The sequence below is a fragment of the Marmota marmota genome, unplaced genomic scaffold (assembly GCF_001458135.2).
Source record: "Marmota marmota marmota unplaced genomic scaffold, marMar, whole genome shotgun sequence".
Lineage (NCBI taxonomy): Eukaryota > Metazoa > Chordata > Mammalia > Rodentia > Sciuridae > Marmota > Marmota marmota.
Genome location: NW_026000101.1, coordinates 3,804,606 through 3,829,429, shown reverse-complemented (window position 1 = coordinate 3,829,429; position 24,824 = coordinate 3,804,606). Strand labels below are relative to the sequence as shown.

Here is a 24,824-nt window from a genome sequence, read left to right as displayed (position 1 = left end):
TATATATATATATATATATATATATATATATATTTAGATAGTGCAGACAGCAAGCTTATAAGGACACAGTAAAGGGTGGGTTATCAGTCATTCATTACTGAATTTTTCAATTTTTCCTTCTCAGGAAAATTTTCTGAACCAAATATAACACTAATCTCAGGGAAATACCATGCTTAGGTCAATTGGTGAAATGTCAGATTTTTGCCTCGTTCCATTATAGCAGCAAACTTAATGTAGACAGAGGTGATGGTGGAGGCTGAAAAAGAAGTGGAAGAGAGAACGAGGAAAAAAAAATCCAAGTCTTTATCATTTCCTTAGGACTTTACCCAGTTTTCTCCTTTCAAAAGTGATAGGCTGAGCCTTTTTATTTGTTGTATTGTGAAATATTAAGAAAAAGGGCCACTAATATTGAGATAACGCTGTACTCACTCAATAGCTTTATATACCAAGTGGCAGCAGCATATCTCACTCTGCATACATTTTTGAGATTTATCTTGTTTCATTAAAACTGCAGATATGTGTCACCTATTTTAATTGTCTGCATAGTTTCAGCACCAGGCATCTTACGGGTCTTATAATGTAGACAATGGCAGGAAATTGAAGAAATGGAAAAGGGAAATAAATTCCACCACTTCCATGTGTAATGATTTTATTCTATAATAGTCAGGGATGGTGCACATGAGATGCCCTGTTAAGAAACCAGATCGAGTGCAGGAAGATTAAAATGTTTTGACAAATTTTGCCACTTATTTGGAAATCTCAGAAACGCAGAGGATGCATCTGGAGGTGGCTGTGGTGGTCCAAGTGCATTGAGGGCTTGGTGGGGGCTGTGGCCGTAAGGACCAGGAGGCTCATTCTCCCCTGACCTTTCATTTGACTTCTGCCTGGCTGTGTTCCCATCCTTCCTCCTTTTGTCTTTTCTGGGAGGGTAAGATTCCACAGCAGCCTTCCAGGATCAGGCACTTAACATTATGCCCTGAGAATTTACCAGATAAATTCTTGCTTCTCGTAAGCAGTCGCTCAGTAGACAGGGTGGCACAGAAGAGAAACGGGGTAGGGTGTTTCTTTGTGGCACAGGCTGTCAGCGCTGAAGCAGGACTTCTTCAGTACAGCTCATCCTCCTGTGTGTGGAAGACGGGTGAGGGGCCAGCCCAAGCCAGGAAAGCAAAAGGGCTGCATAAAAGACCCTGAAGTCAAACTTCTGCAGTTGCTGAGGATGGTGGGCCCACCCGCGACCACCTCCATGACTCAGCCTGGCAAGGGGCTGACCAGAATGGGTCAGAAGCCTCCACAAATTGCCTGCTGTTAAGCTTGGATCTTTCTAGAATCAGATGGATGATAAACATTAACCTGTGATGTCATTTGTGGAAAAGGAAGAAAAACTGAAGCTGGACCTGAGAGAAGTGACTTGTCTTGTGTCCTCTCGTGTCTTGTAGAATTGCAGCAAAGGGCTTGTTGAAAGGATGGGGGTGGAGATGGGGAGACATTGGTCTGAGAGAGGTTTGCAGCTAGGACTCGTAGTCCTGGGGTGCAGGAACAGTGTTTTGGGGGGGAGAAACGCTCTAGAGGAGGGGGCACCACCTGGGGCACAGTCCTTCCGTGTGAGTTTTGCCCTTTAGATGCAGCCAGATAACCCAGCCTCTGGTTGGTTGATTCCCTCACCTCCTGGTTCCTCAGTTTGGCATCACCTCTCTCCTGCATTCTGCCTCCGGTCTCCCTCCATAGGACACCTGAAACGCCACTTCTGGCTCACCTGGCTTGCTTTCTCCTCTCCTTCCTTGCTTTACTTGGCATACCCACTCCATTTTGATTTTTTAACGAGAACCGTTTAATTAGAAAATGGACATGTGAGGCCATGAGCAAAGGAGAAATACATCACGGTTTATTTCTAGACCCTTCACCCGGCACCACTGAGAAGTATCGCCTCAGGATTGGTTTCCACCAGCGTGCTCGCCAGATACAAGTGAGGAAAATTACAATCGATTCTGCACCTCTCAGTAATAACCTCATTATCAATTCCAGGGCTCTGAATGAGTCTTTCATGTGAAGCCCTGAAGCCTCTATCTGCAAGTTCATCTTCATGACAGTGTTCCCAGCAAGCATGCGTCATCATCATCGTGGGTCTTGTGTTTTCAGACAAAACACAAAGCTTTTGGGAAAAGAAGGCACTTGAGTGAAAAAAACCAAACAACTACAGGTGGGTTCTCCCATGGGAGTTCCTGGAAGCCCTCTCAATGGGGACACTTGAAGGAAGGGAGCCTCCTGACCTGAACTGAGCATTGCCCCCGGCTGCTAGGACAATGTGACACTTTCTGGATCACTTTGTGCTGGATCCACACACTCAGGCCAGGGTTAGCCCAACTTGTTGTTTTTATCTCAACTAAAAGCCTTTTGTTCAAAAAGCAAACAAGAAAGTTCAGATGAGTCAAGAGTGTATTTCCAATGCCAGCCCCAAGGGTGTAACTAGAGGGCAAATCATATTTATGTTTCAGTGTCCCCAGGGATTAAAGGTTCCATAACTAAATGTCACCACTTCTGTGACTTGTGCAGAGGAGAGATTTACCTTTGGCAAAGTGCTGTGTCTACAGTCTGGGACTTCTCCCCGGTATTCTTTTCTCTGCACGTTCTGAAAAACTGTTCTATATTTCTCAGTGTGATTGTTGTGAAGATGTGTTAGTATCAGGCTATTGTGCTCCTTACTATAAACTTCTTAGCTACTATTTTGTTCCAAATGCGGGAGGGGGGGGTCTGACAAAATAACTGGTCTATAATCTTTTAAAGTGTCAAGGACAGGAAAGATAAGGAAAGACCTAGAAAATGCCCTGAGTTGAAGGAGACTGGAGGCATGAAAATGAAATGCTATGTGGGACCCTGGGTATATTCTGTTGGCAAGAACATCATCGGGATGACTTAAAATTTGCATGGGGTCTTTGATTTACGTGGTAGAAAATTGTATCAATGTCAGTGGCAAGATTTTGAGACCAGATTGCGGTTAGGTAGAAAAATGTCTTTGCTTTTAGGAAATGTGCACAGAAGTATTAGAAAAAATGGTCATTACGTTTGCAATGGACTCCAGTGGTTCAGAAAATATACATAATATACATACATATAACTTTCTACATTCACATGTCGTATTCTAATTTTTAGAATAAATAAGTAAAAAAACATTAATATAAGGAATGGATTAGAAGAATCTGATTTGGAATTCAAGCAGCTTTGATGTCCCTTGGCGATCTTGAGAAGGTTCTGGAAAACCATGAAGTGTCAAGTTTGTATACACCAAACCCTTGCTCTTCTGAGGTTCCAGTGGAAAGACATTCCAGATATGTTGTGAAATTTGCCAAGGTTATAGTGTTGCTGTACACAGGATTTAATCTAAGATTAGATGCCTTATCTTCAAATTCCACTGATGAGAAGTATCAAGCTGGTACAAGTGTTTGAAGACTGAATCAGATGTTTATGTGATTTATAGAAGTATGTAATTTTTCCTTTAAGAGTTCATTTTTCCTGATTAGAAAAGTAGTGCTTAGTTATCAAAAAGATAAATACAAAGCAGTATCAAAACCATGAAAAGAAAACTCAAACAGAATCTTAACACTCGGGAATGACACGCCACTGGTAGGGCCGGGGGCTTATTTCTTTGACTTTTGTACTGAGGATGGGACCCAGAGGTACGGTACCACGAGCTACATATCCAGCCTTCTTTTACTTTTTATTTTGAGACAGGATCTCACCAAGTTGTTGAGGCTGGCCTTGAACTTGCAATCCTCCTGCCTTAGCCTCCTGAGTCATTGTGACTACAGGTGTGCACCACCACACCCGGCTCTAATATACACTTTTTAAATTGCCTCCATTCTTGACATGTGCTGAATGTGTTCTTCTGTATCCTCATGTTTTTGCTCACTTCAACAGAAACTTTTTCCCATATAACAAAATTTCAAGTATGTATCTTGTTTTTTCATTTTGACAAATTTTTTTCTGGTACCTAGAATTGAACCCAGGGCACTTAACCACTGATCCACATCCCTAGCCCTTTAAAATTTTATTTAGAGACAGGGTCTCGCTCAATTGCTTAGGGCCTCGCTAAAGTGCTGAGGCTGGCTTTGAATTTGTGATCCTTCTGCCTCAGCCTCCCGAGCCGCCATTCTGACAATTTTAAACTTAGAAAAGAATCACAAGAATGGTGCAGTTTTTGCATTGCCTTCGCCAACTGTTGATATGTCCCATATTTTCTCTTTCTTCATATTTATGTCTATATGTTATATATACATTGTGCATAATTTTTAATATAATTTTTTCTGACCCATTTAAAATAAGTTGCAGCTACTGTGCCCCTTTATATTACTTTATATAGCTGTGATAGTATTAAAAAAATTCAGAGCTGGGCACCATGGTGCATGCCTGTAATCCCGGTGACTCGTGAGGCTGAGGCAGGAAGATCATGAGTTCGAAAACAGCCTCAGCAAAAGAGAGGCACTAAGCAATGAGACCCTGTCTCTAAATAAATTACAAAATAGGGCTGGGGATGTGGCTCAGTGTTTGAGTGCCCCTGAGCTCAATCCCCAGTACCAAAAAAAAATTCAGGATACTGGACATTTAACATTAATACAATACTGTTATCTAATGTAAACTTTATCTTCAATTCTTTTTAATTTTTTTTCCAAAATACCCTTTCTAGCATTTTTTAAAAATTTCTAAACCAGGGTCCAATCTAGGATTACACTTTGCATTCAGATGTTCATTTCTTTAGCCCCCACTTTAGTCTGGAAAAGTTCTTCAGTTCTTCTGTGTCTTTCAGGACGTGGACATTTGTGAAGAAGACAGGCTAGTTCTGTGTGTAGTGTCCTTCCATGTCAACTGGTCTGTTCCTACATGTAGACTTCTGTAGCTGCCATATTGCATCGAATCTTAGTTAGAATCCTAGCTAGGTGTATGCTGGGTGACTTAGTGGTGTCCAGCATCTGACTTTATAGCTAGCAATGCAGCAGGCATCCTGATGTTTAGACTTTTATAAGCATCCTTGGTCATTTCTATTTGATAGAATCCTGGAAGTGAAAGTACTGGATTGACATCCTTATATATCCTAAGGCCTATTTTCCTGTTGCTTTATTCAAAGTTGAAACTGGCCATAGTAAAATCTTACAAGTTGCCACAATGTGTACATGTATGGAAGCATTATTTGGTACCCCAAAATATGTAGGATTTTCATGTTTTTATGTATCAATTAAAATCTGATAGGTTGCCAAATGAAACTCCATTTAAAAACCCAGAGATATAAAATCAAAAGCTATGGGATATAACCTATGTTGTTACTTTTTTTCTATAATGTCTTTGTCAGATGCTTTATCAAGGAACAAGGTAGCGTCTTAGATTATGCATACATAATATCTAGACGTGTGCAGAGTGGAAATAACAGACACTGCCTCTGAGCTATGAGTGTGTCTCAAGCCACTTTTTATGTGTTACTTAGTAATTTGAAATTGATCCTGGCACCTGTCAAGGTAAGATTACTGTATCCTTGCTTGGGGCTCCCTTTCACCTCCCTGTGTAGATAGAACTTTAATGTTTATTTAATGGGCAATTCCTAACCTCTAGCACTTGAGTGAGGCTGTCACACAGATCATACCATAGCATGCTGGGCCCAGGTCTCAGAAGCAATTCGAATGGGTCTTTTGTTTCATGACATGGCTCAATTTGGGAATTGGAATTCTGGGAATCAGTGCTCTCAATAGTTAATAGACTGTCGCGGTCTTGGATTTGAGCCTTAGGTTAACCACTTATATAGTTATGTGACAATGAGTAAAGATCCCTTAATCTCTCTGATCCTTGATTCATTTATCTATGAAAGTGGATCATAATGGCACCCATCTAATAGGGCAGTTGTGAGGACTGGATGAAGTAAAGAAAGCACCTAGTGTGGCACTTGGTACGTTGCAAACATACATTCACTGGTTTGTAATTAGTATTAGAGTGCATTCACTTTGAGGTTGGGTTTTCACTGTGGCCAATACACTTTCACCTCTTGGAGGAGGTCCCAAGCTGCTGTTGTTCTCCCGCTGGACTGGTGGGAAACCCCAGATGTGGAGAGGTTATGTGAGTGGTCTGGTAACTGGTGAGGCTGGGCATGCCTCTCAGGTCTCTGGCTCTTGGGCCCAGGGGCTCTCTTACAGTGGCCACTGTCTGTCTCATAACCTCAGTCCAAAGCTATCTGGGGAAGTGTCGGCTAGACCCTGCCACACTCTCCTGCAAATACTGCCTTGATTTAGACCAGGCATTAATAAGCACCTTCTGTCAAGGACTGGACAGTAAATACTTCAGTCTTTGCAGCCCTCCTGGTCTGTGTTGCAGCTACTCAGTTGTGCTATTGAAACTTGGAAACAGCCTTAGACATTATGTAGATGAACAGGCTTGGCTGTGTTCCATTAAAACTGTGTTTACTAGAACCAGCAGCAGATTTGGCTGAGGGGCTGTCTTTACCCACCAGCCAGTGTATTTCTGGCATGGGCTGTGTGTTCATTTTATTATATTAGCCACATGATGTGCTTCTGTGGGGTTCTTAGACCTACTCAAGAATACTAGTGGCTTAGACCTGGTCAATAGAAGGCTTTCAGTAACTGTCTGCTGAATATTTGAGACCTATGTATTCTCCCATGATGAATTCTTCTGAAGTTATCTATTGCTCTGGTTTGAAAAACATGACTGTTTTATTTGGCACTTACGACATTTTTTTGGGGGGTGCTAAGGATTGAACCCAGGGGTGCTTAATCACTTAGCCTTATCCTCAGCCCTTTGTCATTATTTTTATTTAGAGACAGGATCTTGCTAAGTTGCTTTAGGGCCTCCTCGCCAAGTTGCTGAGGCTGGATTTGAACTTGGGATCCTCCTGCCTCAGCCTCCCAATCACTGGGATTTTAGTCATGTGCCACCATGCCCAGCTAGTGCTTATGAATTTTTAAAAATTTATTTTTGTTGTCTCCCATTGTTTGGGAATGTCATTAAAAGCAGATTGGGAAAAAGAGTTTTTAATCCCCCAATGCAGATGAAATAATATTTTCAGGATTTTCTTAGAGTTTATTATATATCCGTTTGTTATTCTATTTTCATTCCCTTGTGATGAGGTTAATTTTTGATCAAAACTCTCTTTGGGGGACTTTTTTTTTTTTTTTTTTGATTAGGAAAACATCTCACTGTGCCCTTGTACTACTGTTGACTCAAGTATTTAAAAATAATGGCTGAGGACACATTTTGCTCTGTAATCTGAGAGAGAATCTGCTGTGACTGAGTGTTTGCTCCAAGAACATCGCTCATGGCCGCGGTGGCCTCCTGACCCTTTGGCCAAAATACATTTAGCTGCACTTCATCTAAAAGGTGTCCAACAATAGCAACTGCATGGAACGACTAATTTTAGGAAACTTGTATAGTTCATTTGAAATATTGCCCTGGGCAGTTCAACCTTGGCTGAATAAAGACATTTGCTTTTAAAATCAGTACTCTGTGCCCTCAGTGATTATCTTACATTAGCCTGCCAAGAAGTATTATTTCCCATTTGTAAGATTTGATGAAGTGCCTCAAAATTCCCTCTGGTCAGCTTTTCATCGGAAAGGAAGCAAATACGACACCCTGATGTCTGGTGAGGAGTGGGGACATGGGATGTATGTAACTGAGATGTTAGGAGCCTGGGGATGTAGCCCAGCGGCAGATCCCTTGCCTGGCGTGTACTAGGTCCTGGGTTGAATCCCCAACACCCAAAACCAAAACAAATGAACATCAAAAAAACCCCAAAGAAGCCAGGCGTGGTGGCCCATGCCTATAGTCCCAGCAGTTTGGGAGGCTGAGGCAGGAGGATCGCAAGTTCAAAGCCAGCTTCAGCAACTTAGGGAGGCCCTGTTTCTAAATAAAATAGAAAAAAGGGCTGAGGATGTGGCTCAGTGGTAGAGCATCCCTGGGTTCAATCCCCAGTGCGCCCCCCCCCCCCAAAAAAAAATCCCAAACAACAACAAGAACAACAATAACAAAACCAAAAAATAAAAATTGCGATGTTAGGTTAATTTTAAGTCTCCTTGGTTTTTCTACAAGGAAAAGACCTGGAGGGAAAATTATTGATTCATCCAGTGGTGAGAGCCGCATGCTCACTTCTTGAGGGTGCAGAGCATGATGCTGTCTCTGTCCCTCTGTTCTAGGTCTATGATTGGAGGCTTGGCCTTCCCTCTCTTACAAAGTGACTGTCCTCTCTTCTTCATCCAGTTTGATGCACAGACATCGAGCAGTACTGCATGGTGGGCACAGTGCTAGGCAGCCCCGTGAAAGGACAGTGAGGAACCGGGAGACGGGCGAGCGAGAAATGGAAGACGGAGGCCAGGCAGAGATACACGAGAGTTTATTACTATTGAGAGTTTATTATTTGTCAGAGCTGACAAATAAAAGCACATCTCTCCATAGAGGAGAGAGGCAATACAAGTTTCGGGTTTGAGACTTTTATGGGGGTGGCTCAGGGATTACAGCTGGGCGGGTCCTCATGTGGGTGATTAAGGGTGGGTTTGGTAGGAGGGAGTTGTGAGCCTTTCTCAGAAAGGCCCTTGGGTGGGAAAGCCTTAAAATGGCAGTTGTCACTTAAGATGGTCACCCAGATGCTTAGCTAAGACCTTACACCCGGGGCATACACACTCCACCTGTCAGCCCCGAACCCAGCTGGTGTCTTGAAAGGTGCAGCTGAGGAGGAGACTCATGCTGGTGATGCCAATGGGCAGGGAAGGCTGCATTTGGATCCTCGGTGCCTTCTGTTTTCCTAAGAGAAAGAAAACTTTAGAGAGAAAAAGGCACTCATCCTGTCAGCTGTCATCTTTATGCATGATGTCATATTATCAGGAGAGGGTTCAATAGAAGTTGCCATTAAGGTCGATAATTCTGGATACCAAAACCACAGAGGTGTGAGGTCAGGTGTGCTGTGACAGGCAGCTCATGAATGTCGGCTTGGCCCACGCTTCCTGGTTATGGGCGGAAGTGAGAAGCCTGTGCTCAGAGTGCTGGGGCAGCAGTAGCTGTTGCTGTCCTTCCTGGTGATTTTCCATCTCCTAATGCTGGCAAAAGCTGTGTTAATTTTGTTGATAAGCCGAGTATTTAAAGCTTCTCAGAGAAACCAGTGAACAAAAGCTCAAGAATGCCTGGTTTGTGTGATGTCTTTCCAGAGACTGAATGAAAGATACATAGACATTTAAATGGGTGTAGCTGGGGGTGGTTGTGCCCATCTAGAATCCCAGCTGCTTGGGAGGCTGAGGCAGAAGGATCACAAGTTCAAGGCCAGTCTGGGCAATTTAGTGAGATCACTCTCAAAAATTTTAAAAAGAACTGTGGAGGCCTGTGGCTCTAGCTCAGTGGCAGACACTTGCCTAGCCTAACGTGTGTGAGGCACTGGTTCTATCCTTAGCATCACATAAAAATAAACTAATAAAATAAAGGCATGCTGTCCATCTAAAACTACAAAAAAAAAAAAAAAAAAAAAAAAAAAAAAAAAAATAAAAAAAGGACTGTGGGTGTAGCTTATCAATGGAGTGTCCCTGGGCTCAATTCCCAGTACTGGGTAGGGGGTAGTGGTGGTGGTGGGAAAGTAGGGAGGCCTGTTTAACATGGTAATATGCAGCTATTGCTTTAGGGGTCACATTTTAAAATGTTTTTTTTTTTTAAATACATTTTTTATGGTCACAATACCTTTTTATGTGGTGCTGAGGTTCGAACCCAGTGCCTCACACATGCTAGGCGAGTGCTCTACCACTGAGCCACAACTCCGATCTCTAGTGGGTCACATTTTAATAAACAGAAGATAATTCTTCTAAGAGTTCACTTACTTGATTTTCCAGAGTCTTCTAAAGACATGAGTATTTTTTGGGGAAAGAAACAGTCAAACAAGTTCAAGTTAAAAGTTTACCTTTGTGAAAAGTGATAAATCCAAAGATATTTTTATTAGGAAGAAACAATTTCAGAACTCGCACCAGAGCATTTCATTGAGAATGACTGTTGATGTTTTGGAATTTACGTTTTAAAAAAAGTTGACTTTGGAAAGGCAGGGGTGGGACTGACCTTGTGGCCCGCATATTGCCTCTAATCATGTGTTCCTATTTTGAGGAGTATCTGTTTTTCTCAGTGGATCACATTCTTAATATAGAGCATCCCTGGTTTCCTCTTGGCTTGGCAGGGTACAGCATTTTGATGACTGCTTGGGCAAACCCTTCATGAAGAACCCCAGGGCAGAAAGGGACCAGCAGCCCTTCCCCACGGGCTTTTCCTGCCAACAACCCAGCTTCATTCTCCAGTGGTAGTCCAACTCAAGCAACAGAAAATTCTGTTTCTTGTCACTTATTTAATAACTGGAATTACTCACCTGGTGGCTTCTCTTCTTGGACCTAACCTTTATTGGGGCTTCACATCTGTGAGTCTCTCTTTCCTATGAGAGCCCTTCTGATATTAGAGATTTGGGGGCAGGTTTCTCCTACTGTATACGAACCCTCCCCTGCAACTCACCAAAACTTATTTTCCAAGCTAAATATCCCCAGTTCCCCCACCGGTTAAAGCCCTTCATCACTAACCTCAACCCTTGTAATATGTGGAGTTGAGAGCACATCCTGTGTGCTGGTCCAGGACCTCACCGCTCTGGTTCTTATGTTTCTGTTAATATAGCCCAAGGTTGTACAGGCAGTGGCATCTACGTGGGAGGGCCGGATTCTAAAAGCTGATGTGGTAAAAAATCACCCTTGAAATCATCTATTAAAGTACAGTCTGTAGAAACAACACACAGTGTTATGTCGATAAACAACAACCAACAAAATCTTAGCTGTAAAAGACTTCTGCATAAAGATTGATTATAACCATCTGCTTTTGCCCTCTACCCAAGAAAACTTCATGAAGAATGATAAAAAAAGTAGTCTCTTTTCTTTTTCGTTATTCTAATAAAATCTGTGTGACATAGGATTGATCATTTTGGCCATTTTTAAGTGTATAGTTCAGGGGTATTAAGTTCTTCCACACGGTTGTAACCATCACAAACATTCTTGGCTCGAACTTTTTAAAAATTAATTTATTCATTTTAATTAGATATATTACAGCAGAATGCATTTTGATTCATCGTACACAATTGCAGCACAACTTTACATTTCTGTGGTTGTACTTGGATAGAACTTTTTTATCTTCCCAATCTAAAACTCTGCACCTGTTAAACAGTGATTTTCCACTGCCTGCTTATCCCAGTAACTGGAAACCGCTATCTTTCTTTTTATCACATGGTTTGGCCACTCTAATGTAAGTGCACCACATGTAAGTGTTAAGTGCACCACACAGCATTTGTTCTCTTGTGACTGGTTTATTTCCTGAAGGGAGTTTTTAAAAGGTAGCTGTCCACAAGTGCAGAGGTAACAGGAGAGGAAACAACAGCAGTGAAATTTTGGGCAGCAGGTTGAAGCTGTCTGTGTGAGTAAATAAGGATGCCTGGTTAGTTTTAAGAAAGTTGACATATTCCCGAGCCTTATGTACTATGTCATATACATCAGTTGGCTCTTAGCCTTTCCCATTAACAACTTTTTAGGATGTTGCTCTGTTTAGGTTTGCAGAATTACAAAACTTCGGCTTTAAAGTCATTTCCTTTAGATATTGTCAGCAGCAGCACCAGCATCAAGAGGGAAATGATTTTAAAGCTGAAGTTTTATACCCAGCAAAACTTTCACTCAAGTGTGCGATAGAATAATGACATTTCAGATATACAAGTTTTCAAGAAGCAGCTAGAGAAGGTAGCCCACTGAGATGGAGTAAAACAGGAAAGGGAATGGGGAGCGACACAGGAAATAGGAGATGTAACATGAAACAGGCAGGGGAAGCTTCTAGATGCTGATGGTAGGAACTGTGCTCCTTGTGTTGTCAGAGGCCCAGGAGGTGATTTTCTTTGTAAGGTAGAATTGATAGAATTGATGCATCTGGATGTCATGGTAAGGGACTTAGAGATATGAAACGTTTAGATTTAAATTATTAAGACCTATAGATAAAATACCAATCAAAAGAGAGGGAAAATAATGTTCTTAACTCTGAATAAAACAGTAAGATGCTCAGGAAAGTACATCCTAACCCCATTGCTCATCTGGAAGTAATTTTTCATTATTATAATCCTATCTTTGAAAATTTTCATATGATAATATTGGGAAAGTTACCTTCATGTGGTGAGGGCATAGATTGGAAACATCACTAAATTTTCATTTTTCATATTAGGAAGTAATGAATAATGCCAACAATAAATTATCACAAAGAAACAATATAAAGTTTTTGCCAAAAATCATCTAAAAGATGTTAAAGTCTTGGAAGAAGAATTGGAGGGAAGCAGGCTGAGTATGGGGACTTGAGGAATTGTTTTCTGTAAAAACCATAGAACTGTTAGGTGCTTTAAACTACTAGTTCAAATTAAACCAAATGTGGGAAAAGGAAAGAGAAAGGTATTGGTGGATATGCTCCAGCAAAATGAGGGAATAAGTTAAAGAAGTGGAAGGTGTAGGTTGCAGAAAACCAGGGATCCAAGCTTGGGAGAGCGTAAAATGAAGTCTTAACAATCCGCTAAGAAAGGCTGAGGTAGGAAGACAAGGATCCATGGGACAAAATGGAATATAGTTTTTTCTGCTGTACTGAACTATTTAGAAAATGTCATTAGGAGGTTTCACAGATTTGGAGCTTTGAGAGAAGTTAGTAATATGTACATAGAAAACTAAACAATTGGCATATGAGGTAATTATTAACTTCAGAGAAGAAAAATTTGAAAAGAACATAATTATAATATGCTTCTTAGGTCAGTGGAATACAAAACTTACATAATCCTAATAATAAGTGCAATGAAGAATAAGTAACCATAATTTGTGAAGTTAATAAAAATATTGGGAGAACAAGCAGATGGGAAGTTAACTGATAAATGTCTAAATTTGTATATAACTGAAACATCTTACTTAGAGAAGTGTAGAAATACCCAAAAAAATAAAGAGTTGAAAGTGGTATAAGGCTGAGGAGAGGATGTGGGGCAAATTTAACTATTAAACTACTATTTGATTTTTTTTTTTTTTTTTGGTACCTGGGATTGGCCACTGAGCCACATTCCCAGCCCTATTTTGTATTTTATTTAGAAACAGGGTCCCACTGAGTTGTTTAACGCCTTGCTTTTGATGAGGCTGGCTTTGAACTCATCCTCTTGCCTCAGACTCCCAAGCCACCCCACCCAGCTATTATTTGATTTTTAAAAACTATGCTTGCTATGTGCATTTTTTTATTCAGTGAAGGTAAAAATTAATTTTATTATAAAAAGTGAAATGAATTGAAATATACAAAATTAATTGCAGCTTTCTGGGCAATGTAACAACTGTTTAATCTTATCAGTACATGTGTTTATTGCTGTAATTATTGAGGGGATAATGTCTGTGAGTACATCTAGCACAAATGATAAATAAATGTTTACTAGATTTGAATCTAGAGTACCTTAGCCAGACCCACACAGAGGTTCTTGAAAAGCTGCAGAGAACGACTTAGTCACTATTTGCTGGCTGGCTGACTTTCTTCCTTCCTTCCTTCTTTTCTTTTTTTTTTTTTTTGTATCAGGGATTCAACCAAGGGGGGCTTAACCACTGACCCACATCCCCCAGAGTCAGGGTCTCAATAAATTCCTCAGGGCCTTGCTTTTCTTGATGTGAGTTTTCTGATTAACGCTGTTGTTCCTGTAGGCATTGGGCTCAGGAGAGGTGTGTGTGTGTGTGTGTGTGTGTGCGTGCGTGCATGCGCATATGTGTGCACATGCATTAGCTTGTAAAGTCAGTCCAAATGACACAACTATACCAGCCTGTCTTTGGCAGCCGTATCGCTTTGGGCCATCAGACTTCTGGACGCACAGGTGGCATTTTCCGTCCCTGTCCTACATACTGTATTTGTCTTAAGTGCAATGCCCTTTTCCTGTTTCTTCACCACTAGTCTATCCCTGGGGTCATGAAGTTCATTTAAAAACAGGTAGTCATTACGTCTCCTTATTTGAAGTCTCTCTCCCATTGCTCTAAGAATAAAATCCTGAGCCCTTGGCATTTAAGACCTATGAGTGGGCCCCACCCATGCCTCTGGACTTATTCCTTGCCCTCCCATCCCCTGCTGAGTCAAAGCTAGGCCGTAGTATTATGCCATTTCATGTGTAGGTGTCTGTTTTTGCTGTCCTTGCCGCCAGGAATAGCTACCTCCCTGTCACACTTGACCTCCTCACCACCTTGCCAGTCCTTTCTAGCATGGGTAGCTCTGCCTGGCTTCATCAGCCCTCCCTCAAGGAAGACTTCCGTTCCTGTCCCTGCTGAGTGAAGTGTCCCCTTTTGTGCTTTCATGGAGAGCATGAAAGAGCCTGTCAGCAGAGCCACAGAGCTAATGCCTTACCTTGATGCTACCGAGGTGGGTCTCTTTGAGGAGGTGATACCCTCCATGGGTTGGTGGACCATGTCTGTGTGGGTCATTGTGCTATGCCTAGTACCTGCCACAACTTGTCCCCACTAGGGCTGGGACTGATCATATGGCCTTCAGGGTTATGGCTATTTGTTCTAACCCACTCCATGAGAGGAGCTTCGTGTCTGTCCTTGCAGAATCTTAAGTCTAAGTCTCCAACCTTATGACCCTGGTTTGCAGGGTCCTTACCCTTCTCGCCATTTGGATGCGGGATTAGATGCTGTGAATGAGCTGTGGACCGTGGCTCGCTCTGTCAGAGTCCGGGTGAAAGCAGTTCACTAGCCACGCTGGTGGATTTCCCTTGTTTTTCATTCCACCAAGACGGCACTTCAGCCAGATAAGCTGTTTTGTTCATTGATTAACTCAACAAAGATTTCCTAAGTGCTCTGTGCCAAACACGGTTCTAGGTATTGGGATACGCAGGAAGCGAGATGGACAAGGTTTCTGTCCCAGGAAGCAGCTATAGACAACATCATTTCGGGTGGTGGTAAATGCTAAGAAGGGAGAAAGGGAGTGTATCCAGTAGACAATAGCCAACGTGTGCTTAGTGGCTACCATCTGGACAGTGTAGAGATAGATAGGACACTGCTAAGCCCAAGGAAGAGCCCGGAGAGGGGAGGAAATGGCAAGTAGAAAGGCTTCAGGCAGACCCAGACCCAGACTGTACATAGGAGTGACGGGAGGGAGGCGTTGACAGGCTTGATGTAAGCAGCCGGTGAGCAGGGGAAGTGAGATTACTTGTGGAGGAGCACGTGGATGTATTTTGAAGCACTGCCTCCTTAAATTTCACTTGTTGAAATTGGGACTGAAGCCAAGACTAGATATGTCTTATAGAATGAAAATGATCTCTAGAGATAATATAAAGCATTCGAAAAAATGAGAGGATGAGGCCAGGGTCCTAGTAGCCCTTCAAGGGCCTCCTCCAGCGACCTAACTGCTCCCCATTAGATCCCACCCCCTAAAGGTTCCCACCGCCTCTCCCCATACGCCCAGACTGGGACTACAATAAGAGGTCATACTGACAGACTCCAGCAGCCAAGGATGAGGTCACCAGCTTACCGCTCGGCTGTAGCAGGGAGCCAGCCAACGTAACTGATGCCCAAAGCAGAATCTTTACTCAAATCTCAAAAGAGGATACTGGGAAAACAAAACAAAACACATCAACAACAAAACTTTTAAAACAGTTTTTGATAAAACTGGGATTGTTTTGGGAGGGGTGTACCAGGGATGGAACTTAGGGGTTGTGTCTGAGGGTCCTAGAATTAGATTCTTATCCCATTAACAGGGGCATCGGTGTCTTGGCTTCATCTTGTGTCCCTTTTCACGAGGTGCCCGTATCCCTTTTTGCTCCTGCCACTTTGCTAAACAGGTTTTCTTCCTCTCTTTGTAAAGGTGCCTTTGTGTGAACCAATAGAGTTACTTCTCTTTACTGTAAACACAGTGTCCAGTGACTCTTCCTTATTGTGGAGAGCCAGCAGCTTTACAGGAGGAACACTCCTTGAAGGTCACTTTCTGCTGTTTGTATTATAGAGTAAGTCATGGTGACTTCATGAAAATAAGAGCAAAATGAACTGCCCGCTGCTTACTCTGGGCTTGCCATCCCCTTACCGTTGAATCCAGTTAGCACCTAGCATTTGTTGAATCATAATCGATCTGATAAAAATGTAATCTGATCATTGGTAGCTGTGTAAAAATAAATACAGTCGACTCCTGTTTCATTTGCCCTTGAAGGCTCCAACGTGGTTCCAAACTGCACCTTTGAGTTGGAGAAGTCAGGCCGGTTCACGTTGCAGTCGGTGTGGTTTCTGGGGCAGTGACCGCCAGGTACCTGTGCACAGGTGCAGGATGCGGGCTCAGTCCTGTTTCACCTGAAACGCTGTGACCTGGCTGAGGGCTGTGTCCTTACACTGGAGGTGCAACCGAAGAAAGGGAAAACAGGGCGAAGCTGTAGAGCAGCTGGTTCTCAAGATTAGGTGCAACCGAGGCAGAGTTAGGTCATGATCGCTACCTGGATGCTCTTCTCTCTCTTCACGGTAGGTCACCACGGTTCTCTATTGTTGAGTTCTGCTGCTGGCTGTTGGGAGAATGTCTGTTCACCTTTCATGCCTCACTCTCCTTAAGACACATTTCCCCTTTGTCCTTTAGGGACATTGCATTTCTGAACTCAAGGTGTTAGGTCACCCAGAGAGCAAAAGCATTTCAGACTGGAAGTTTAAAACAGCTGAGCTGTGCTCCTGCGGGCAGGGTTTCTTTAAGAAAGCAAAAGCAGAATAGCTCTGAGGTTACACAAATGCTGCTGCTCTTTTAAGTTTCGGTAAATGATTGCTCTTTCCCTGGCAACCACTGTTAACACCTTCACTTACGTAGGGCTTTCTTTTCAAGGAGGTAGAGCTTTGGTAGAAGTGTTCTCTGGGATTTTTACCTGATTATTCAGTGCTTCAATGATTCTAAACCAGCTATTAATGATCTTAGATGCACTGCTGGAAGCTAGGCAGATAGCCCCTGAGCCGTGGAACGCATGGAAGGTATATCTGCTCTAGTTATTTGCCATGACCTTGAATGTGCTGCCAAAGTCGGCAGGCATGGGTAAAGCTATGAGTATCCTTCTTAGGGTTTGAAAACGGTGACATGAATTCCCTCTCAGACCCTCTTCTGGCTAGGTGTCCTGGTCCTTGCAGGGGTTTGGTGGCAGTTTTTATATCTGTGTTTCCCCGAGCCTGCATCAAGAGTGGGGAAGATAGCTGTGTGACCTGTGTATGTAACCACGTAGTGGTGGTGAAGGAGGGATGGGAAGCATGGAGCCGCCCAGGTGCACGTTTTTAAGCCCACAAAGGCCCTGGCCATAGTCACCAGCAGTGTCTCAAGAGAGGGGACTTAAACTTAGAAGTTTTTCAGATTTACATGTGTTGATTGGTAAAATAATGTGTGTGATCTCTCTTGCTTTTCTGAGTCCACTTGGTTTTGTGTGTGTGTGTGTGTGTGTGTGTGTAAAATGGGTTTTCTTGTCCTTGTTTAAGAATTATTCATTTTCTATTTACACAAAGCAAAATCAAGATTATAGAACAGTTCCAATATCCCCCATATCATATGTGTGTGTGTGTGTGTGTGTATGTCTATATATCTATATATATCTCTATATATTTGCAGTACTGAGGATTGAACCTATGACCTCGCACTTGCTAGCCCCAAATATATTTTGTTTTTTCCAAACTTCTGTTGGCCCATTTGGGTATCACATTTACTGTTATTTCTGAAGATAGAGCCGAGCCATTTCATATCCTGGTCGCACAGCCGTGTCTTGACTTTTTTATCCATAAGATTGAGCGAGAGGTCAGAAGTCAGATTTGAGTTGCTGATCCTTCTCTCAGAGAGTTATAAATGGGAAAATACTGTGAACTGACTAGTTGTTTCTTTATATGTGAACTCATGAGTGTTCAATGGTATAGTGTATTATATATATATTACATACATATTTAACAAATTTTTATTGATGCCCTATAATAGTGAGATTCATTGTGATATTTATACATGCACATAATTTGGTCAGTTTCATTCTGTACAATATAATAATTAAAAACCTGAAGAAATTTCTAACAAATAGTATAATTAAACTAAATACTATAAATAATATACTGACAATGAAAAAAAATCAGTTTTTTCAGTTTGTTTTTGTAAGCTTAAACAAGAACTTTATATATATATATATATTTTAGTTGTCAGTGGATCTGTGTTTTTATTTCTATGCGTGCTGAGAATTGAACCCTGTGCCTCACACATGCTAGGCAAGCGCTCTACCACTGAGCCACAACCCAGCTCAAACATGAACTTTTTATGTAAGTTCTGTGTTGTTTTAAAGTCACTGAAATGCCACTAGAAACAAGAAGTGTGGCTTGCCTAAGTCAACCTGGCTTAAGAAGAGGAATTTAATGGCTCATATTACTTACTGAAAGGTACAAAGATATGTACCTTCAGGAACCGTGGGATCCAGGAGTTTAGATGACATCTTCACTGTCCCTCTTTCCCCATTCAGCTGTGTTGATTCTTCCTGTGTTGACTCTAGTCTCTGGCAGACTCTTGTTTGTGGTGTCAAGACAGCAGCTTCAGAATTTTAAATCTGATTTTCTCAATTCCTTGAAGTTCCGACAAGTCTCAGAATGAACTCTCATTGGCTCTGATTGGTCCTCCTGCCCCTGATGGGTATGGTGGGGATAAGCGTTTTGACTGTCAAGGCTTGGGTCATGTGCTCATCCTAGAGTGTGTGTGTGTGTGTGTGTGTTTCCCTAGACCACAGGGCAAAAGGCAGAGACTGGCAAAAGGGAGAGTTCTTTAATGGAAATAGTGGGATGTGGGTGTCAGATCAAAACAACACATGTCCTCTACATTCAGGCCATGTTGCCAGATTTTTTTTTTTTCCCCTCTAATAATCTTAGAAACATTTACTCTAGGCTGACCTTCCAGAAAGACAAACATTTTCAGGACTCACTGATCAATTGTTTTTTGACTTATTAGAAGATAACCACTTTTTTCTATGTGAAGGGCAACATTTTGGAGGAGAATAGTGGAAATCAAGTGGCTGTGGGACTCTGCTAGCTAGGGTGACAGGGCATGCTGGAAGCTGCTCTGTGCCTGTCAGGGCATCAGTGAGGACGGGAACCTGGCACCTGAGAATAAAGAGCCAAGACATAAAAAGAGAGGAGATCAGATCCGCAGTTGGCACCTAGTTTCAGCACTGATTACTGTTGCCAAAAGAGCAGAAATATTGTCTTGGATCTAAACATCAGAAACATGGGATGAGGATTCATGGAGGCTGAAGACTTGGGGCTGGGGATGTAGTTCAGTGGTATAGAGTGCTGGCCAAGCACGTGTGAGGCCCTGGGTTTGATCCTCAGCACCCACAACAAATAAACACAAAAGCAAAGCCAGCCATAATTAGTCTAATGATGCAAAGGGCGGCTGTCTCTGTGACCTTCATGATCCAGCCCCGCCCTCCTCTCTAGCCTGGGCTGCCCCAGGCCTGCCTTGCACTTGGCCCTGGCCTGCTTGCCATTCAGAGTGGTGTTGCACCACCCTGTCCCATTCACTGCTCATGTTGCCCTGCCTAAGACTCAATTCAGATGGCAGGCTCTCTGGGAAGCATTCTTGAACTAGGCCTTTCTAGCTTACGAATCCCTGTCCTGCGATCTCCTAACACCAGTCAGTGTCTTTCCCACCAGTCTCAAGCAGGAGCCCTTTCATCCCAAAGAGGTAATGCGGCAATGTGGGGAGACATTTTTGTTGATCATGACAGGTGGGTGCTGTTGGCTTAGAGGCCAAGGATGCTGCTAAATATCCTACAAGGCACAGAGTGATCCCCACAGGGAATCATATAGCCCTAAACATCAATGTACCACAGCTGAGGACCCTGGTCACCATTGCATTTGCCACCTTGTTGGATGCTTCTGTCTTGGGGCCTGTCATCACCACACAGTGGGTGTGTGTATGATATCTTTGCATATCTGATACCACAAGGCCTGGCACAGGGGATGTCCTTAGAAAGAGTAGTTTAAAGACAACCGAGCCCAGGAGAAGATGAAATCATTTCCTGGTTTAGTAAAACAAGGAACAAGACAGCCAGAGGCCCTGAGCAGGGCAGCCCTTGTGCTGGGCAGCCCTTATTAAGCCTGAGAGCTTTCCTTTATCTTTTCATGCCTTTGTCCTCTCAAACTTTTTGAAGTTTGGAAGAAATTAAAGAAATGTTGTGCGCAGAATACTTTGACACGGTTGTATTATTAGGATAATATCCCCTGGTAAAGAACGACTTAGGAATGGGCAAACTGTTCAGAATGAATTGATTTTCAAAGATTCAGAATCTGAGAAAAAAAAAAAAAACCTACTAAACCCTACACCCCCGAATAGTGGATTCCTAGCACATGGTAGGTATTCAATAATTGTTAGATAAATAAATCCTTAGGCTTTAGTTGAGGGTTTTGCAATAAATTGCCTCAAAGACCTCATTCAAATGATGTATCTTTAGTAAAATAATGGTGTCTTTGAAGACTCATCAAGAACTATTTCTCTATTCTTGTGCCAAACAGGTGTGTATCTGGGACCACATTAGTGTTCATGACCTAGGTTATCATGCAAACATTCAGTTTCTGCAGACAGAGAAAATCTAAATGAAAGGTCCTAGGCTGATGGGCAGAAAGCTTTCGGAGAAATGAAACCGGATGGATTTTTTTTTCCTTTGTCCTTCTGCAGGTGGGGTCATTTTGGGAATTGTTGGAGTGATGCTTTGATCCTGCAGGATCCCTGCTCTGGCCACTGGGGGTGCATGGTAATCTGGTCAGCATTAACTTCACACCCAACCTCCTGCGAAGAAGTAGCTTTGCAGAGTTTTGGTGGAGTTGCTTCTGTTGAACTAGACGGTGTAAGGTGCTGGAGCTACAAAGAAGACGTGTGTGTGTGTGTGTGTGTGTGTGTGTGTGAAATATACATAACATTAACCAGAAAACTCAGTAGCATTAACTACACTCAAAATGTCATGTAACCATCCTCATTATCTATTTCCAGAATTTTTTCATCAACCCAAACACAACCAGACAACATCTGTCCTTCTGTGTCTTGGCTTCATTTGTGTAGCACAATCTTTTCAAGGTTTGTCTTTATTGTTCCTTGTGCTAGAATTGGTTCCCCCCTTTTTCAAAAAAAAAAAATATTTATTTTTAGTTGTAGTTATACACAATACTTTTATTCTATTTATTTATTTTTATATGGTGCTGAGGATCGAACCCAGGGCCTCACACGTGCTAGGTGAGCACTCTACCGCTGCGCCACAACCCCAGTCCTTGATTCCCTTTTATGGAGGAATTCTATTCCATTGTCTGTATACACCAAAGTCCGTTAATCCATTCATCCGTGCAGTGGGTGTGGATTTTCCCCTACCTTTTGGCTGTTGTGAATAATGCTGCTGTGAATGTAGGTGGTCTGGTACTTGCTGGAGCCATTGCTGTCCTTTGAATCTAGACCCTAAGTTACTCTCCAGTTGTACATTTTGCACAATGGACTAGGTGCCTTGGCCACACCCTTTAGCTGCTTCTGGCAAAGATTTCTGCTGATATGTATCCTTACTTCTGACTATTGTGTTTTTTTTTTTCCCCCTACCAATATTTGGGTGTCTGGTTAGTAAAATTTGATGGGGAGAAAAAAGAGAAAAACCAGAAAGTAACAGTTCTAGGCACAGAAGAAATAATGAGCCTCAAGTTATCTTGGGGCTGCTGGACCTTTTTCTTCTTGTGCCAAGCATCAGTGCGAGGCTGCAGCTCCCTTTTGCCCTGGGATTTTTGCCTAGGAGCAAGGCACTGCCAGAAAATCCCCGTGGAGATCTCTCTGAAGACCATATCAATGGGGGACATTGTGTAAAGGGCTCATCCAGAATACATGATGCAGGATGGAAACTTATTTGGTTATTGAATATTAAAACTGGCTGTTTTCCTTTGCACACTCTTGGTAGCTGTGAGTCCTGGGGGGTTGGCCTGCTTTTAACTTGAGCTGTTTGTGTTTGGGCCTGTGATTTGCTTTAGAAACAGAAATGGGCCAGCCCCCCCCTGCAGCCACTCAGGCCTCTGGCTGTGCTTCCTTTTAACCCTGGGATTTCCTTTGGACCCTGAGCTCTGAAAGCAGATCACATCTGGCATGCTGTCAAGCCTGAGAATTGCCTTTTTGTTCTTGGGGAGCTGTATAAAACAAGTGGGAATTGGGGGAAGAAGACCTTTTTTTTAGCATAAAAATACATGACTATGATTCTTCCCTTCCATCCCCCTCCCCATCTTGAGCTATTTTGGAGCACCAAGGCTTTTGCTGTCCCCCACACCCTCCCATGGCAGGGCACAGTGGTTGTTAAGAGTCTCAGAAGAAGGAGTATTGAGCTTCTAGGATCAGAGCATCTTGGGCAGGCCACTTGTTATCCTGGTTGGGGCTGGGACCAGCAGAGTGTTGAAAATAGTCCATCTCTAAGTCTACCCACCTCTTTGCCTGCTTAAATCTACAGCACTATTCAATCAATCCCCTGAACCAGTGAGTCTGTGATGTCCACAAGTACATGCGTGTGTCTGATTTGCTATTAGAGTGTAGAGAGCTGCCAGTTCCTTGCTATTCTATGCATAAAAGATGAGGTATTTCTCCTTGGCTTATTCTGACCAATTTATTCTTATCACTCCAAAAAGAAAAAAAAAGCAGCCTTAATATCAGATTCAAAGGCCTCTGGCTCTGCTGATGTGATTTGGGTCTGTTTTCTGTTTGATAACTGTCACAGCCACCTGACTTTTCCTTCTGGCTAGCAGTGACCTTGATGGAGACATCTAAGTGGTCCGTGTGTGGCGCAGTGGCAGGCGATGTTGGTTTGGTGCTGTTCAGACATTGGTTGTGTCAGGTTCTGGGGCCCCCAAATGAGGCAGATGCCTTCCCCCACCTAGGGGTGTATCATCTAGCAGTCTTCTTGCTACTTCCTGGGAAATAGACATTTTTTTTTGGCACAGGACAAATTCATCACAAACATGAACAGGAAGCCTGTTGATATTTTGTTTTTATTCATAGCATGAATGATGTCATAAATAAGGAACTTCACTGTGTCAGCGCCTCTTTTAATAGAAGCAGAAATTTCAGGCTGAAGCACAGAATTTTAGAACGCCAGTTCTGCAGCCAAACCGCCTATATCCAAATCTCAGTTGACTTTTCCATAAAATACGCTAATAATAGTACCAGTTTCATAGATTCCTAGGGGTGGGTGGTTACATGAATTAATTCATAGAATGTGTTCAGAATGCAGCCTGGCATTTTAAAGCTGTGTTACGGATAAGCTTGTGATTCATTCCTTCATTGAACGAAAATTATGTAGCGGTGATAGTTGCACAAATCTGTGAATATACTAAAAACCAAAGTATTGCACACCTTAAAAGGGTGGATTTTAGCCTGGCTTGGTGGCACATGCCTGTAATCCCAGTGGCTCAGGAGGCTGAGGCAGAGGGATTGTGAGTTCAAAGCCAGCCTCAGCAAAAGTGAGGTGCTAAGCAACTCAGTGAGACCCTATCTCTAAATAGAATACAAAATAGGGCTGGGAATGTGGCTCATTGGTTGAGTGCCCCTGAGTTCAATCCCTTGAGTCTGGTTTCTGTTCTCATGCAAAATCAAACCTTAATAAAGAATAGTGATATGACCTAAGGACCTCGCCATCCCACCTTCACTAGCTCTTTTCTTACACTTCCCATACTCCCCTCCATGTTCTCCAAGACTTCACATAAATACATTGCAAATACCTAAATAAATACACTTCGAAAAATAGGCCAACATATTCACCACTACCTGCTTCCCTGAGTTGGATATAGAATAAGTATTTTTCAGTTAGATTTTCTGGGTATAATACTGATTTCAGTTTCCCAATTTTTGACATTTAAGAATTATAGCTTTCTATTGCAACAGAGAGTCTTTAAAAATCACCTCCCTGAATGAATGCTGGGTGCAGTAATCCTAGTGGCTTGGGAGGCTGAGACAGGATAGCATGTTCAAAGCCAGTCTCAGCAATGGTGAGGCACTAAGCAACTCAGTGAGACCCTGTCTCTAAATAAAATACAAAATAGGGCTGGGGATGTGGCTCAGTGGTTGAGAGTCCCTGTGTTCAATGCCTAGTACTGCCCTTACCCCCACCCCCATTAGCAAGAACCGATTGGAAATTTTGTCTCCATGGTAAAGAAAAATCTTACTCATTCCCGATTTCCTGGCTAAGTCTAAAAGTCTCAAATATGTAAGAGAGGAGTGCTTTAGAAATAAATAAGGCTGTTGTTTTTTCCTACTGAATCCACGTGTACAGTAATAGAAGCAGAAGTGGATTCAGAGTTGCCCTGCGGCCTTCTGCTCCCATCAGCCTGTGCCATATGCTTTGTTCTGGGATTTCTTCCTTCTGCTGACATCTGGTGCCTAGGAGAGGGGGAAACTGCTTCGCCTGAACTGGTGAAATTACTATCAGGAAAAAATGGTCAAGTTTCTAGGCAGCCAGGAATGGATGTTTTTCTGAGCATCCTGAGCAACTATCTTTCAGAAGGAAGCGTAAGAAGGCCCAAGTTATCAGCCTTAAGTTCCCTAAGATGAACTTGAAGCACGTCTTCCCGCAGGAGTCCAGACAGCACACAGACTTTCCCTAGCAGCTGGGCAACATTACCTCGGTGACATTTAATGAATTGCTTTGCCCCCAGGGAATGGAATTGTAGCAGGGTCTATTATGAAATCTCATTTGCTTTGTATGAATCAGTTCAGGAGTCCCAAGAAAATAAAATCTGAAAAATGAGAAATGGTCAGATAGAACTCTA

The 24,824-nt window shown here is 42.6% G+C and overlaps 1 protein-coding gene across 6 annotated transcripts in view; it reads left to right on the top strand.

Annotated features, from left to right (window-relative positions):
• The window catches only part of Palm2akap2 (PALM2 and AKAP2 fusion), a 456,764-nt gene that overhangs the window by 368,872 nt on the left and 63,068 nt on the right, over positions 1-24,824 (top strand). The window contains exon 1 of one of the 6 annotated variants that reach the window (XM_048783231.1): positions 2,023-2,197. The exons of 4 other annotated variants lie outside the window; for them this stretch is intronic. Coding sequence is in view for 1 of the 2 variants with exons in the window: in XM_048783229.1 (XP_048639186.1) it covers positions 16,485-16,520 (36 nt within the window). In the remaining variant the exon portion in view is untranslated. Of the gene's footprint in view, positions 1-2,022; positions 2,198-16,219; positions 16,521-24,824 lie in introns of those variants that run through there. One more of the 6 variants, XM_048783229.1, reaches the window with a different exon arrangement.